The 14,114-nt window shown below is 48.2% G+C and overlaps 1 protein-coding gene across 6 annotated transcripts in view; it reads left to right on the top strand.

The window, feature by feature from the left end:
• LRRC20 (leucine rich repeat containing 20) overlaps nucleotides 1–6,542 on the top strand; it is a 92,590-nt gene extending 86,048 nt beyond the window's left edge. For 5 of the 6 annotated variants that reach the window (XM_008057850.2, XM_021712234.1, XM_021712236.1 and 2 more), the window contains one exon: nucleotides 4,019–5,093. In XM_008057850.2, the coding sequence (XP_008056041.1) occupies nucleotides 4,019–4,173 (155 nt within the window). In that variant the 3' untranslated portion in view covers nucleotides 4,174–5,093. Of the gene's footprint in view, nucleotides 1–4,018; nucleotides 5,094–6,511 lie in introns of those variants that run through there. The other variant, XM_021712232.1, reaches the window with a different exon arrangement.
• Nucleotides 6,543–14,114: the final 7,572 nt, after the last annotated feature.

Below are 14,114 nucleotides of genomic sequence, written 5' to 3'. Positions count from 1 at the left end.
GGCAGGGAGACAGCAGCCATGTGAGGCTGGAGGGCTCAGAGGTAGCCAGCCTGGCTTTTCACCTGGCTCCAGCACTTCCTAGCTGGGTGTCCTTGGGCAATGTACTTAATCTCTGCATGCTTCATCTTCCTCCTCTATAAGATGGAGAGAATAGTACTCAACTCATATAGCTATTGCGAGAAATAAATGAGAGCACTTAAGTCAGCAGCACTCAACACACTACTTAAAGGAGCTCCGTGAACAACAGAACTTGACCCCACACAGAGATTGCTAAGATCCACATGCCTGCAGACTCCCACTTTTAACTTAGAGGATAGCCCTGGGGAGAAGAGGCCCCTGGGAACTCCCGTGGGTACTAAGCTGCCTGCTGATTCAGGTTTAAAGCCTTGGAGTCACCTTCCCTCCTGCTCTCACCTCACCCAGTCGGCTGTAGACATGGGACACTGGAGTGTGATGTGAACCAGGCGGCAGCATCCTTGGCCCCAGCTCTGCTTCTTGCTAGCCATGTGACTTTGGGCATCAGTCTTTTCTGAGCCTCAATTTCCTCCTGTGTATAGTGAGCCGAGGAGCACTTGTGCTGTCTTACCCACATGGCTATGGGAGGGTCAAACATGGAAGTACTTTATAAACGTGAGAGTGCATGTTCACCTAGAGGGACTGTCTTGAGCCAGCAGCCTCCCCTTTCCCTTCTCCTCTGGAGAACTGGGATGGAAGCACATCCCCATTGCCAAGTCCTTAGGAGATTCCATTGTGTGGGCTCTTTCCAGGGCCCAGCATGAACTCTCCTTGTCCTATCCTGGTTTGGGGAACCCCAGACTCTGCCCACTCCTCATAACAGGGCTCAAGGCATGGGAAGGGCCTGCAGAAATCTTGCTGAAGGTCAAGGACCTTGGTGTCTGTCAGCCTGGAGGTGGGGTGGGCAGGTCCAGGCAGCCTCTTTGAAAGCCCTTGTTGGGGGCAGGGTGACCAGAGCTCCCAGTAGACAGAGCAGGAATTCTAGACAGCAGTTAGAGGAAACATACACACATTTCCTTTGAGAAGTCCTACAGTCCTTGCTATTCCAAACTGCCCATTGGGCTGGACCCTTGAGACTGGACCTGGAAGCTTCTAGATGCCATTGAGACAGCACCCCACCCTCCCCACCCTTCCTGCTCTGTTGCTGGCATCCTGCCTCCACTCTTTGGTCCCACTTTTCTCTAACCACAAGCACCACCACTATTCAAATCCTAAGGTCTAATGTACCTGCCATCTTCGAGCCCAGCCTGGTCACCCTTCCTTGAACTTTTGCAGCCTTTTTGATAACTAGATTCAAATCTGGGCTCAGCTAATTATGAACTTGTGTCCTTAGGCAAGTATTTTTAACTTCTCTGGGCCTTGATTTACTTTAATAATATCTAATATTCATTGAATACTGTGTGGAGTACAGATATTATCTCAGTCATCTTGATGCAATTGTGGAAGATATAAACTAATATTATTATCAACTTGATATGAAATTTAGTAATTTGCTTTTGGCCATACAGCTGTTACATGAGATTGAGCCTGGGACTTGAAACAAAGACTAAGTGAGTCTAAAGATTAGGTAGTGGGAACTAAAATGTTACCAAGTGTTAATATAACTGCTTCCTTATTTGGGTCCTTTTAAATTTAAAAAAAATTTTTTTTTAACAGGACAGCGTGTCGCTATGTGGTCAAGGCTGATCAGGCTGGTCTTGAATTCCTGGGATCAAGCAATCCTCCCTCCTTGCTCCCCCAAAATGCTAGGATTATAAGTGTGAGTCACCAGGTCCAGCCTCTTTTCTTTTTTTAATTGAGGTGAAATTCACATAACATCGCATGAACTACTTAAATTAGCCACTTAAAGTATACGACTCACTAGCATTTCGTACATTCACAGTGTTATATAACTGTCACCCGTATCTCATTCCAAAATACTTGTGTCACCCCCAAGGAGTGCCCATACCCAGTAAGCAGTCACTCCCCACTTTAATTCTCACACTATTTGAGGAAAGATCCATTATTTCCATTTTCAAGATTAGGAAAATATAGTACAGGGAAGTCATACAGATTAATAGATGTTAAAGCTCTACTTTCTTTTTTTAGGGCCTCAGCTGAGCTCTGTCTGTTAAATTCCGTGTCGAAGACTCTAGGCTATGGTGCCCCTTCATTTATAATTCAGAATACTGGGCTTGGAATTTATTCAATCATTGCTAACTTTGTATTTGTTACAGCGTGGTACCTTTGATGAGTTTTGGGAAATGCCCTAGTATCGTTACATAAGTTAGGTGAATAACAATTTGAAACTTGATTTCGGAATTCTACACATGAAATTTTGGAAATTAGAGCTGTAACAAGAGAGGTTTGTTTTAATTCCAGAAAACATTAAGTCTCTAATGATCCAATTAATATGATCTGGAATTTTCCAGCAAGCTTTTGTGGGGCAGTCCTGATAAGTTTACACTTTAACAGACCTCCCTTATATGGAGCCATGATAGCCATGCCTCCTCCTTTGGGAGTTCTTCAGGGGCACGATGGACCAGGTGACATGATAGAGAGTGGCATTTCCACAGTTCACAAGGATTTCCATACATCACTATATATAAACTTCTGTCTCTTGGCAAGAATATTCCTAATTTCAGGCACATAATGTTCTTTGGTTTTGAATAGCTTTATTGAGATAAAATCCACACACTATACAGTTCACCCATTTAAAGTATATAATTCACTGGTTTTTGGCATATTACACTATTAATTTTAAAAATTGTGATTCAAATATATGTAACATAGCCAGCTGTGGTGGCTCACACTTGTAATCCCAGCACTTTGGGAGGCTGAGGCAAGAGGATTGTCTGATCCCAGGGGTTTGAGACCAGCTCAGGCAACTTGGCGAGACCTCTTCTCTACAATAAATCAAAAATTAGCCGGCCTGGTGGCACGTGCCTGTAGTTCCAGCTACTTGGAGGACTGAAGTGGAAGGACCGCCTGAACCCAGCAGGTTGAGGCTGTGGTGGCCATGAGCATGCCACTGCACTCCAACCTGGGTTACAGAGTGAGACTTCAACAACAATAACAGCAACAAAAAATACACACACACATATATATAAAACATAACATTTGCCATTTTAACCATTAAAAAAAAAGAGAGACTGGGGTATCACTATGTTCCCAGGCTGGTTTTGAACTTCTGGACTCAAGCTGTTCTCCAACCTGAGTAGCTGGGATTATAGGCACACATCACCATGTCTTGCTGATTTTAATTGTTTTAAAGCTTACTACTCAATGGCCTTAATTATATTCACCCTGTTGTGCAACCATCACCACTATCTATTTCCAAAACTTTTTCATCACCCCAACAGAAACTCTCTAACTATTAAGCAATAACTCCCCCTTCTCCCAGCCCCTGGTGACCCCTCCCCTCTACTTTCCATCTCTATGAATTTGACTACCCTAGGTACCTCATATAAGTGGAACCATACAGTATTTGTCCTTTTGTGCCAGCCTTCTTTCAGTTGCACACTGTCCTCAGAGTTCATCCATGTTGTAGCATGTATCAGAATTTCATTCCTTTTTAGGGCTGCATAATATTCCACTATATGTATACCGCATTTTGTTTACCCATTCATTCACTGATGGACATTTAGCTACTGTGCATAGTGCTGCTATGAACATTAATGTAAAGTTATTTGTTTGAATGCCTGCTTTTAATTCTTTCAACACTATGTAGTAGCAAAATGGCTGGGTTAAACAGCAGTCCTAAGTTTAACTTGTTGGAGAACCTGGGCCTTGTTTTTAGGGTGCTTTCCTCCATGTGGTTGTGATATCCCTGGTGGGCCCGAGGGCCCGATAGCCCCTGGTCCAGGGCTGGGCATGGGGGCGGGGCCTGGCTGAGCCCAGATACAGTGGGTGATGGAGAGCCACTCCTCACCACCACGTGTTCGAAGTCTTCCTGGCCCATCGTCCTTCTTCTCTGCCTGTTTGGCCCTCAGCCCCTCTAACCTGTCTCCTCTGTCCCCAACAGATGTGCCCGTGGAGAAGCTGGCTGCCATGCCCGCCCTGCGCTGCATCAACCTGCGCTTCAACCCGCTCAACGCCGAGGTGCGCGTGATCGCCCCGCCTCTCATCAAGTTTGACATGCTCATGTCTCCGGAGGGTGCGCAGGCCCCGCCACCTTAGGCCACCCTCCTCGTGCCCACCCAGCAAGGGACAGAGGCCACTGGCCTGGCCCCCTGAGGGGAGGGAGGCCCATGGGCGGCCAAGCTTGGGGGTTGGGGGCGGGTGGGCCGAAAAGTGTGCTGTGGGCGGGGGTGCAGCCGGTCCCGGATAGATAGCTTACAGCAGTAGTGGGCTCTGGAATGCCCAAAGGAGGAGGTGAGGTTGGGGCTGCAGCCTGGTTTCTGGGCACTCACAGCTACCGTGTAAACTTGGGCAGATCTCCTGCCCTCTCTGAGCCTTGTCGCTTGGAAAAAGGGGTGATGGCCGGGAGCCTGTGCCTCTGTTGGGCTCCTTGGAGGTTTTTAAGGCAGCACATGCCTCCAGGCACCTTCTGAGTCCACAGATGAGCATTACTGAGCATTTTCTGGGCCCCTGTGAGTCAGAGGCCTGGTTTCTAGTGCTGAGAGCCAGTTGCTGTCCTGAGAGAAGACAGCCTCCCATCTGTTTATTGCTTCCTGAGAACGGACCCAGATGAGGCCCTCCCCAGGGCTCCATCCTCAGCCCCGTGGGTTCCTGGACTAGTGAGAACCTGAACTGGGGAAAGTTGCCGAGGGAGCTTGGCCTGGTGCTGCTGCAGAGCTAGAATATTCACGTAGGAGCCCAAGGACCATCGGGCTGGGACATGGGGGAAGCAAATCAGGTCAGCTCTATCCTTCCTGGTGATTAGGAAATTGGTGGAGTAGAAAATTCTCAGTGCTCTGTCCCTCCCTGGTATCACCCCAAAGCCACAGAAGAGGTGGCCCAGACAGCAGCAAAGCAATTTGCGTATGTGGCTCTGGTCTGAGGTGATTAGAAGGCCACCCTCATCACAGTCCCCCTCCTTCAGCAGCCTGGCTGCTTTGTCATGGCCTTCTGAGGGCAAAGGGACCCACCAGATTTGTAGCCAGCAGGCTCCCAGGCTATCACCCACTACCCTGATGACCTACTCATTTCAAGACCCTCAACCTGGCACCCTGGGGTGTGGCCAGGTGATAGGGTAACCAGCTATCCCAGGTTGCCTAGGATGGAGCAGTTTCCCAAGATATGAGACTTTCAGTGCTAGAACTGGGACAGTACCAGGCAAGCAGGGATGGTTGGTGCCCTACCAGGGAGGGCCTGGTTTCTTGCTTCTTGGTAACCTGGTAACTCCTGTGGCTTGAAGAAACCTGACCTCTTAACCCCCCAGGTATCTACCTCCCACCTTCTCATCTGTGGAACAAGCAGACTGAATGCCCCAGACCCCACCTGATCTGCACTTTTGTCTGGGTCTGTGGAGACATCTGATGCCCTAGGACTTGGGGCAAAGCTAGACTGCCCAAATCCTGCATTCTGCGGACCAGTGACCACCTCACCACTCCTAGGGTTAAGATGTTCAGAGCTCAGACCACCACTTAGAGCAGTAGCCCCTGCTCACAGTGCTTCCAGTTCCCTTCTCCAGCCCAGGTCTCCTGTCTCTTGGCAAGGAGCAGACAAGTTAGCCCATCCCTGAGTGCTCAGTGTTCCAAGAGAGACCCTGTTCACTCTGCTCACATCCGAAGGCCTGGTTGGTCAAACTCTGGGAAAGGAGTTTTTTGGGGTGGATCTTCAGGGCCACCAAGTTCAGCTGTGGATGCTGGGGGAAAGTGGGGGCTGAAGTCCTGTACACGCTGCGCTGGCCCCACCCACCCTGTGTCCTGGAGTGGGGTTTCTCCGTATTGAAGAAGAGGCTCACTTCTCTTCATGGACAAAGGTGGTGTACGGCCAGACCCTTGCAACTCAAAGCATGGTCTATGGACCAGCAGGCAGCAGCAGCAACAGTGTCACCCAAGAGCTTATTAGAAATGCAGTCTCAGACCTCACCCTATTCCTACCACTGTAGACTGTATTTTAGCAAGACCCCCAGCTGATTCCTACAAGCACTTTATAGCTTAAGAACCGAGGGCCTGGGGTTGACCCTGGGAGTGTCCTCGGAAGAGAGGGTGAAGGGTCTCTCAGATCTCAGTCTGGGCTCAATCCCTGCCTAATGCAGCCCTGGGAGACCTTTGGCCTCTTAGGTCTTTCCGTAGTCTGTGTGACACTCCCAAGGAAGTCAGGAGTCCTGCGGTCACCAGGATTGGGTGGAGGGGGTTGGGTGTGCCTGGCCCTCTGGACCCTGCTTTTCTGGTTAACCCCTGCATGCCAAGCTGCCTGCTTTCAGGTCCTCACCTCAGTCCCTTGAAGGGGCTGCTTCTGGAAGTTGTTTTCCACGCCGCTTGGAGAGTCTGCCCTTGCCTCTCTGGGAAAGCTTGGGCAATTGGAGAAGCCCCTAAATCAGAGCTCACAGTGTGAGTGAGCCCCTTAGCTCCAGTTTGCAATAAAGAATGCATTGGTTTCATCTGCCTGGTTGGTGTTGATCCATTCTCACTGTACAGACCTCCTGGAGCCTGGGTGTCAAACCAGCCCACATGCGAGAGGGGTGTCCTTGCTAACAAGGATGATACGCGGATTATCCACAGGTGGGTGCAGGTGCAGCCAGGCAGGATCGGTGCATGCACCACAGCTGTGTTGCTGCAGACCTGCCGAACATTAGGGAAAACTAGACCTGGGAGGAAGAGACCCACTGTCTCCACATTTCTCCCTTACTGATGTCAGGAATTACACCCTTGTCGTTCTCAAAGAGGGTCTCTGAACCAGGAGCATCAGCACCACCAGGAAGCTAGTTAGAAAAGCAAATTTTCAGTCCCTGCCTTGATCTACAGAATCTGAATCTCTGGGGTGGGGCCCAGCACTGTTTTAGCAAGCCTTCAAAGTGGTGCTGAACTCATACAGAGCTTAGCGGGTACCAGGCAGTGTCTAAGCACATTATAAATATTAACTCTTGTAATCACTGTAACTATCCTAGCTAGCTTTGTGGTTTGGACAAATCTCTTTCCCCCTCCAGGCCCTGTTTCCTGTCTACAAAACTAAGAAGCTGCACCAGGAGAGCCCAAGGGCCTTTCCAAAATTCATATGGCCTGTGTATCTCATCTCCTGAGGGCCCTGCTGTCACTTATAACTGTCCCTGTGGATTAGCCTGGATTCAGATTGTTGTCCTTCCCACCCCAGAGGCCAAAAAAAGGACTCCCGCTTGCATGGTTTCTTGTTGAATGCTAACTCACAAAAAACTGGATCCACTGTTGGTCAGACAAAGCAGAGGCTACCCTTCCCTAGGGAGGATCTCCACCTCACAGTCTTCCTAGTGTGTCAGACTGGGGAAGGTAGTCAGGAAGAGATGAGGCTTCAGTCTGGCTTTAGGAAAAGAAAACCTTGATCAGTACAGTAAGTTTCCTACATATGAACAAGTTCTGGGAGCTTGTTCCTAAGTCCAATGATGCTAGCATAGGTACCCAACTAACATAGTCGCTATATAGTGCTGTACTGTAATAGATTTATAATACTTTTCACACAAGAAACAAACACAAAAAATAAAATATTTTTAAGTTTACACTACAGCATGGGACAATGTACATTAGACACATGAACTAACGTGACTGTACGCCCACACCTTTAAAGTTCACAACTTGAAAGTTTGTATGCAGGGGACTTACTGTACTGGATAAAATGACATCGTTTAGGATTGGTGGACACAGTAAGGGAGGCTTTTGAAGCACAGGGTTCAGACAGTCTTGGGGTACAACTCTCTTTAGATGCTATTAAGAGTTAAGCAGTTTGATGTTGCATTAAATGATTCTTTCAGAAAGCTCCTGGAATGAACGATAAAATTTTTTACAACTTTTACTTCCTGGGCAAGAGTTTCCTGGAATAGACAGTGGAGGAATGAAGTTGATGTAGACAGTAAGTTGTGTGGGGCTAGAGGATTTTGATTATGTTTCCCCAAAATACCAGAATAGCAGTGCCAGAGCCCTGCTTTGGTGCTATGTTTCACATGAAATGTGCCTGCCCCTTCGAGGAGCATTGGTGGCTGCCCCAGAAGGCCTCAGCAGAGCCCTGGGCAAGATGCCAAGGCCAGAAAGGGCGGGCTTGGGAGAAGGGTGTGACTCGGGGCTCCCCACTGGGCAAGAAAACCTCTCAAGTTCATGAGCAGCCAGCTGGATCCCTGCCTGAGAAAAGGGACCCTAGGTCAAAACACGAGCACTCCTGGAGCTCCTGGTGTTTGCTGTCACTGGGCAGGCACTGGCATGTTTTCTCATTACTACTAGCACTACCACTCTTGGTGCCCACTCTGCAGATGAGGACACAGGCTTAGAAGGCTAGCACAGGACTAGGAGGGAACAGGGCCGCGGTTTGTTTAAACTGGGTTGCTTTGCTGCTGCAAGTCCAAGGTTTTTACTGTGAGCCTCGGGCCTCTCAGGAGGCTGACTTGGACAGAAGTGGTCCAGCTAAAACCATCCTTCTCCCCTCCCATTCCCGTGAAAAGGGGCCTCTCTGAGCCTTTACTCTCCTGTCTATAAAATGGGTGCTAGCATTGCCTTCCCTGATGCTGTAGTGTTAACAACAGATGATACAGATAAGTACATCAGTGTGATGCCCAGTTCACATACCTGAGAGCTTCCTCTCACCTCTGCTGACATCTGTCCTTGTGTGGGCACAGCCTTCAGTGCACAGATGAGGACCTCACCTCTACCAGGATGATGCAGAGGTGTATGCCACACATCCCTGGAACACGTCTGAATGCTGATGGGAGATTTAGTCCCACCAGGGATGAGAACGCCGACAGCTCACTGCTCACTCCACCCTCATATTTGAGAGATCTGCAAAGGCTCTGCCTCAAGCCTCTGAGGACAATGAATGACGTGGAATAATGAAGCATCCAAGGCCTTGACCGGGAGTTAACTGGGGCCCGTGCTACTTTACATGTTTACACCCAGATTCATGCAGCAGAGGCACCTGGGCTCCCTCTTTTCTGTAGAGAGGAAGCACTTAAGTTAGGATGGCTTTCAGAGTAAACTCTGTATGACCGCCTCGTGCACAGCTCCAGAGGGTGTCATGTACAGTGCAGTCTCCTGACTGGCACCATTTGCACAGAAGACAATGAGATTGGCGCCACCTCTCCCCCTGGAGCTGGGCAAGGGGTGATCCTGGGTCTCCGGCCTATTTACAAAAGAATCCATCACGGGGTGGGGGGGGGCTTTTTCAAATGCAGATCCAGGCTCCTGAGTCCCTATTATACCAGAGTAGGAGTACCCATACCTCTGCACCTTATAGAGCCCCTAATGATCCTCCACTCAGCACCCAGGGGCCCCTTTTTAATTCTAAGTCACTCATCTGTTCCAAGTCAGCAGTGACTATCTATTTCCTTCAATGTAAAATCCAAGGCCAAGCTGGATGTGGCAACTCACACCTGTAATCTCAGCACTTTGGGAGGTCAAGATGAGAGACTGCCTGAATCTGTGGATTCGAGACCAGCCTGGGCAACTTGGCGAGACCTCGTCTCTACCATAAATCAAAAAATTAGCCAGGTGTGGTGCACGCCTGTGGTTCCAGCTACTTGGAAGGCTGGGACAGAAGATCACCTGAGCCCAGCAGGTCGAGGCTGCAGTGGCTGTGAGCATGCAACTGCACTCCAGCCTGGGCATCAGAGCGAGACTTTGACTCAAAAAATATATAAATAAAAGCCAAGGCCTTACCATGGTCTTCAAGGCCTGGTGTTATCCATCCTCTGTTCCTTCTCTGGTCTCTTTCCGTACTCCAGACAAACTGGCTTCTAGCTGTTCCTCCAACACCCCAAGTGTGCTCATTCCTTTGAATTTGTGCCCTATACATACATACACACACACTCTCTCTCTCTCTCTCTCTCTCTCTCTCTCTCTCACACACACACACACACACACACACACACACACACACACACCCGCAGATATTTCCATGACCAGCTCCCTTATTTCCTTCAAGTCTTCACTCAGATCAAGACTCATATTAACACCCTACTGCAGCCTGTTCCATTCCGCCCACATCATTTTTATCTCCCTTAACCTGTTCAGCTGTTTCTTTTATCCATAGTGCCTATCATCTAATATGCTCTATAATTTACTTGTATCTATTGCTTATTGTCTGTCTACTCCCACTAGAATAAAATTTCCATGAAGGGGGGGATCTTTGTCTGTCTTGGTCTTGTTAAAGGACAAAAGCAAACCGGATGCGATGGCTCACGACTGTTATCCTAGCACTTTGGGAGGCCGAGGCAGGAGGATCCCTTGAGCCTAGGAGTTCGAGATCAGCCTGGGCAACAAAGCAAGACCTTGTCTCTACAGAAAGTCAGAAAGTTAGCCAGGCATGGTACTGGTAATGTTCATACAACTGAAAGCTTCCTTTCACCTCTGCTGACACCTGTTCTTGTGTGGGTACAGGCTTCAGTGCCCAGACGAGAACCTCACCTCAACCATGGTGCTTGTTTGCAGTCCCAGCTATTCAGGAGGCTGAGGTAGAAGGATTGCCTGAGCCCAGGAGGTCAAGTCTGCTATGAGCTGTGATTGTGCCACTGAACTCCAGCCTGGATGACAGAGTGAGACTCTGACACAAAAAGAAAGGAAGGAAGGAAGGAAGGAAAGAAAGAAGGAAGGAAGGAAGGAAGGAAGGAAGGAAGAAAACTTAAGGTAAATTAAATTTAACAGAGTTTGGTTGAGTAAAGAATGATTTGCAGCCTCCCAAGCCAGAGGAGGCTCAGACTTCAGCTCAGTCACATGGTGGAAGAAGTTTTATGGACAGAGAAAGGAAAGTGAGATACAGAAAACAGAAGTGAGGGACAGAAACAACCAAATTGGTTACAGTTCAGCATTTGCCTTATTTAAACCCGGTTTGAACAGTTGGCCACCTTTGATTGACTATAACTCGGTGATTGGCATAAGAATAGGCTAGTCTGTTTATATACCCGGTTAGGTTATAGTTCACTGTTTGAAAGGTTACCAAGAAACAGCTAGATCAAACCCAAACTGTGCAGGGGGGCAGCTTTGGGCTAAATGTAATTTAACAGTCTCTACTGTATCCCCAGCACCTAAAGCCATGCTTGGTAAGTAGTGAGTACATGTGTAAATTTACTAAATGACTAAATAGAGAGATGGTTGGTGCACACTGATGATTGGGGACCTTTGCTTGTGAGAGAATTTCTGTCCGAGATACCACCCACCAGTTCAAGTTCAGGTCCCATATTAAATAACTCTGCTTCCCACCAGGAGAGTTTGCTTCCATAGAACTGGAAAACAGTAGGAAATCTTCCTTACTTTGGTCTTTTCAGCACTTACAAACCATGGTATTGTGGCTGGAGCTCTCCCTAAGTGTAATGACCAGGAGCCAGTATGCATGAGCAGAGAGAGGGTTCCAACCCTACCCATCAGCCTGCCCCCCTCCCCGCCCCCGTGCCTGAAAGCCCACCAGCATGAGATCGCTGCTTTTGGTGAAGTATCGCCCTATCCCTGTGATCTTGTTTCAACCCGTCAGGATTTAAAGGTTGCCTGAAATTGAAGGGGTAGGACCGGGCCCTTGCTACTGAAAAATGTAGTCCTCAGCCGATCAGCATCAATTGCACCTGGGAGTGTGTTAGAAATGTAGAGTCTAGGCCAGGCTCGGTGGCTCAGCCTGTAATCCCAGCACTTTGGGAGGCCAAGGTGAGTGGATTGCTTGAGCCCGTGGGTTTGACACCCGCCCAGGTGACTTGGCGAGACCTCGTCTCTATAATAAATCAAAAACTAACAGACATGGTAGCGTGCACCTGTAGTTCCAGCTACTTGGAAGGCTGAGGCGGCAGGATAGCCGGAGCCCAGCAGGTCAAGGCTGCAGTGGCCGGGAGCATGCCACTGCACTCCAGTCTGGGCGACAGAGTGAGACTCCAACTCAAAAAAAAAGAAAAAGAAAAGAAAAGAAATGTAGAGTCTAGATGCCAGACATTTATACAAAGAAAAAAAAATCATTATATTGACAAGACATCTGCACCCACCCCGTTAATTGCAGCACTATTCACAACAGTCAAGATAGGAAATCAACCTAGGGGTCCAACGATAGATGAATTTATAAAGAAAAGGCAATGTGTATACAACATGGAACATTATTCAGCTATAAAAAATAATGAAATTCTGTCATTTTCAGTAATATGGATAGGAGCTGGAGGCCATTATGTTAAGTGAAATAAGCCAAGCATGGAAAAACAAATATTGCATCTTCTCACTCAAATGCAGGAACTTAAAAAAAAAAAGTAGCTCTCAAAAAGGTAAAGAAGCTGGGCTTGGTGGCTTAGCCTGTAATCCCACGCTTTGGGAGGCTGAGGTGAGTGGATTGCCCAAGCCCGTGGGTTCGAGACCCACCTGGGCAACTTGATGAGACCTCATCTCTACAATAAATCAAAAAAATTAGCCAGGTGTGGTAGCACGTGCCTGTAGTTCCGGCTACTTGGAAAGCTGAGGCGGAAGGATCTCCGGAGCCCAATAGGTAGAGGCTGCAGTGGCCGGAAGCAGCCATTGCACTCCAGTCTGGGCACAGAGTGAGACTCCTACTCAAAAAAAAAGGTAAAGAGTAGATTGGTGGCTACCAGAGGCCAGGAGTGAGGGTAGGGGGGAAGAAGCAGAAAAAAAAGAATATATTTATTAACTGTACACTTAAAATGGCAATGATAAATTACAAATGTATATTTTACCTCAACAAAAACAATTTTTAAAATACAAAAAAAGAAAAATATAGAGTCTAGGTCCCTCCCTAGACCTACTGAATCAGAATTTGCATTTTCACAGGATCCCATGTGATTAGAGAACTTGAATGTCCTATCGGGCAATAAATAGACACTTGGGTTTCTTTTTTCTTCTAGACACAAATCCACAAGTTAACAAGTAACTTCACAGAGTCTGTGCCCTTAATGCATAGTAACTAATAACAGTCCATTCCCACAGGCATACTTGTGGACAGGGTTTCATGCCTGCGATCACCTCTCAGCCTCTCTTGTAGGTTTTGGGTAATATTTTCTCTTTTTTGGAGACAGAATCTCACTCTGCCTCCCAGGCTGGAGTGCAGTGGCACGCTCACGGCCGCTGCAGCCTCAACTTGCTGGGCTCAGGCGATCCTTCTGCCTCAGCCTTCCAAGTAGTTGGAACTATAGGCATGTGCCACCACACCCGGATAATTTTTTGATTTATTGTAGGATGAGATCTCGCCAAGTCACCCAGGCTGGTCTCAAACCTGTAGGCAATCCTCTCGCCTCCACCTCCCAAAGTGCTGGGATTACAGGCATGAGCCACTATGCCCAGTGGGTAATATTTTCGAATAACAGATTCCCCTGGGTGGGTGGCTCTTGAGTGTGGACATTCCCTGGATTAAGTGTATCCGTTGCTCTGTACTTCTTTTAAAGAAAGGGCTAGGGGGGCCAGACTCAGTGGCTCAGCCTGTAATCCCAGCACTTTGGGAGACCGAGGTGAATGAATTGCCTGAGCCTGTGGGTTCAAGACCAGCCCGGCAACTTGGCAAGACCTCATCTCTACAATAAATCAAAGGATAGCCAGGCATGGTAGCGCATGCCTATATTTCTGGCTACTTGGAAGACTGAGGCAGAAGGATCGCTGGAACCTAGCAGGTCGAAGCTGGGGTGGCCATGAGTGTGCCACTGCACTCCAGCAGCCTAGGTGACCGAGTTAGACTGCAACTCAAAAAAAGGGTGGAGGGCTAGAACGACCCAGAGCTTGAGGGGAAAGGAAAGAACCAGAGATGCAAAAAAGAGGAGGCAAAAAACAGCTAAAATAAAAATATATGCTAGCAGCTCCCATGTGTCTGCAACCATGCTAAGTGCTCGCCACTTATAATCTCATTTAACCCAGAGAAGGCATCTATGATTTTTATTTCAACTGTATAGATGACAAAACTGGGGGCTGGGTGTTGGTGGAGATCAAGATCAGACATTAGTTGGGGGAGGAGGGAACCCAGATTCAAATCCAGGTCTTTTGACTAGAGTCCATGTGTCATAGAATCAGTGTCCAGGGCCTAGGAAATGG

This window comes from Carlito syrichta, unplaced genomic scaffold (assembly GCF_000164805.1).
Source record: "Carlito syrichta isolate Samal-C Ts95f unplaced genomic scaffold, Tarsius_syrichta-2.0.1 Scaffold303141, whole genome shotgun sequence".
NCBI lineage: Eukaryota > Metazoa > Chordata > Mammalia > Primates > Tarsiidae > Carlito > Carlito syrichta.
The sequence above is the reverse complement of the archived record's forward strand: the minus strand, read 5'-3'. Positions and strand labels throughout refer to the sequence as shown.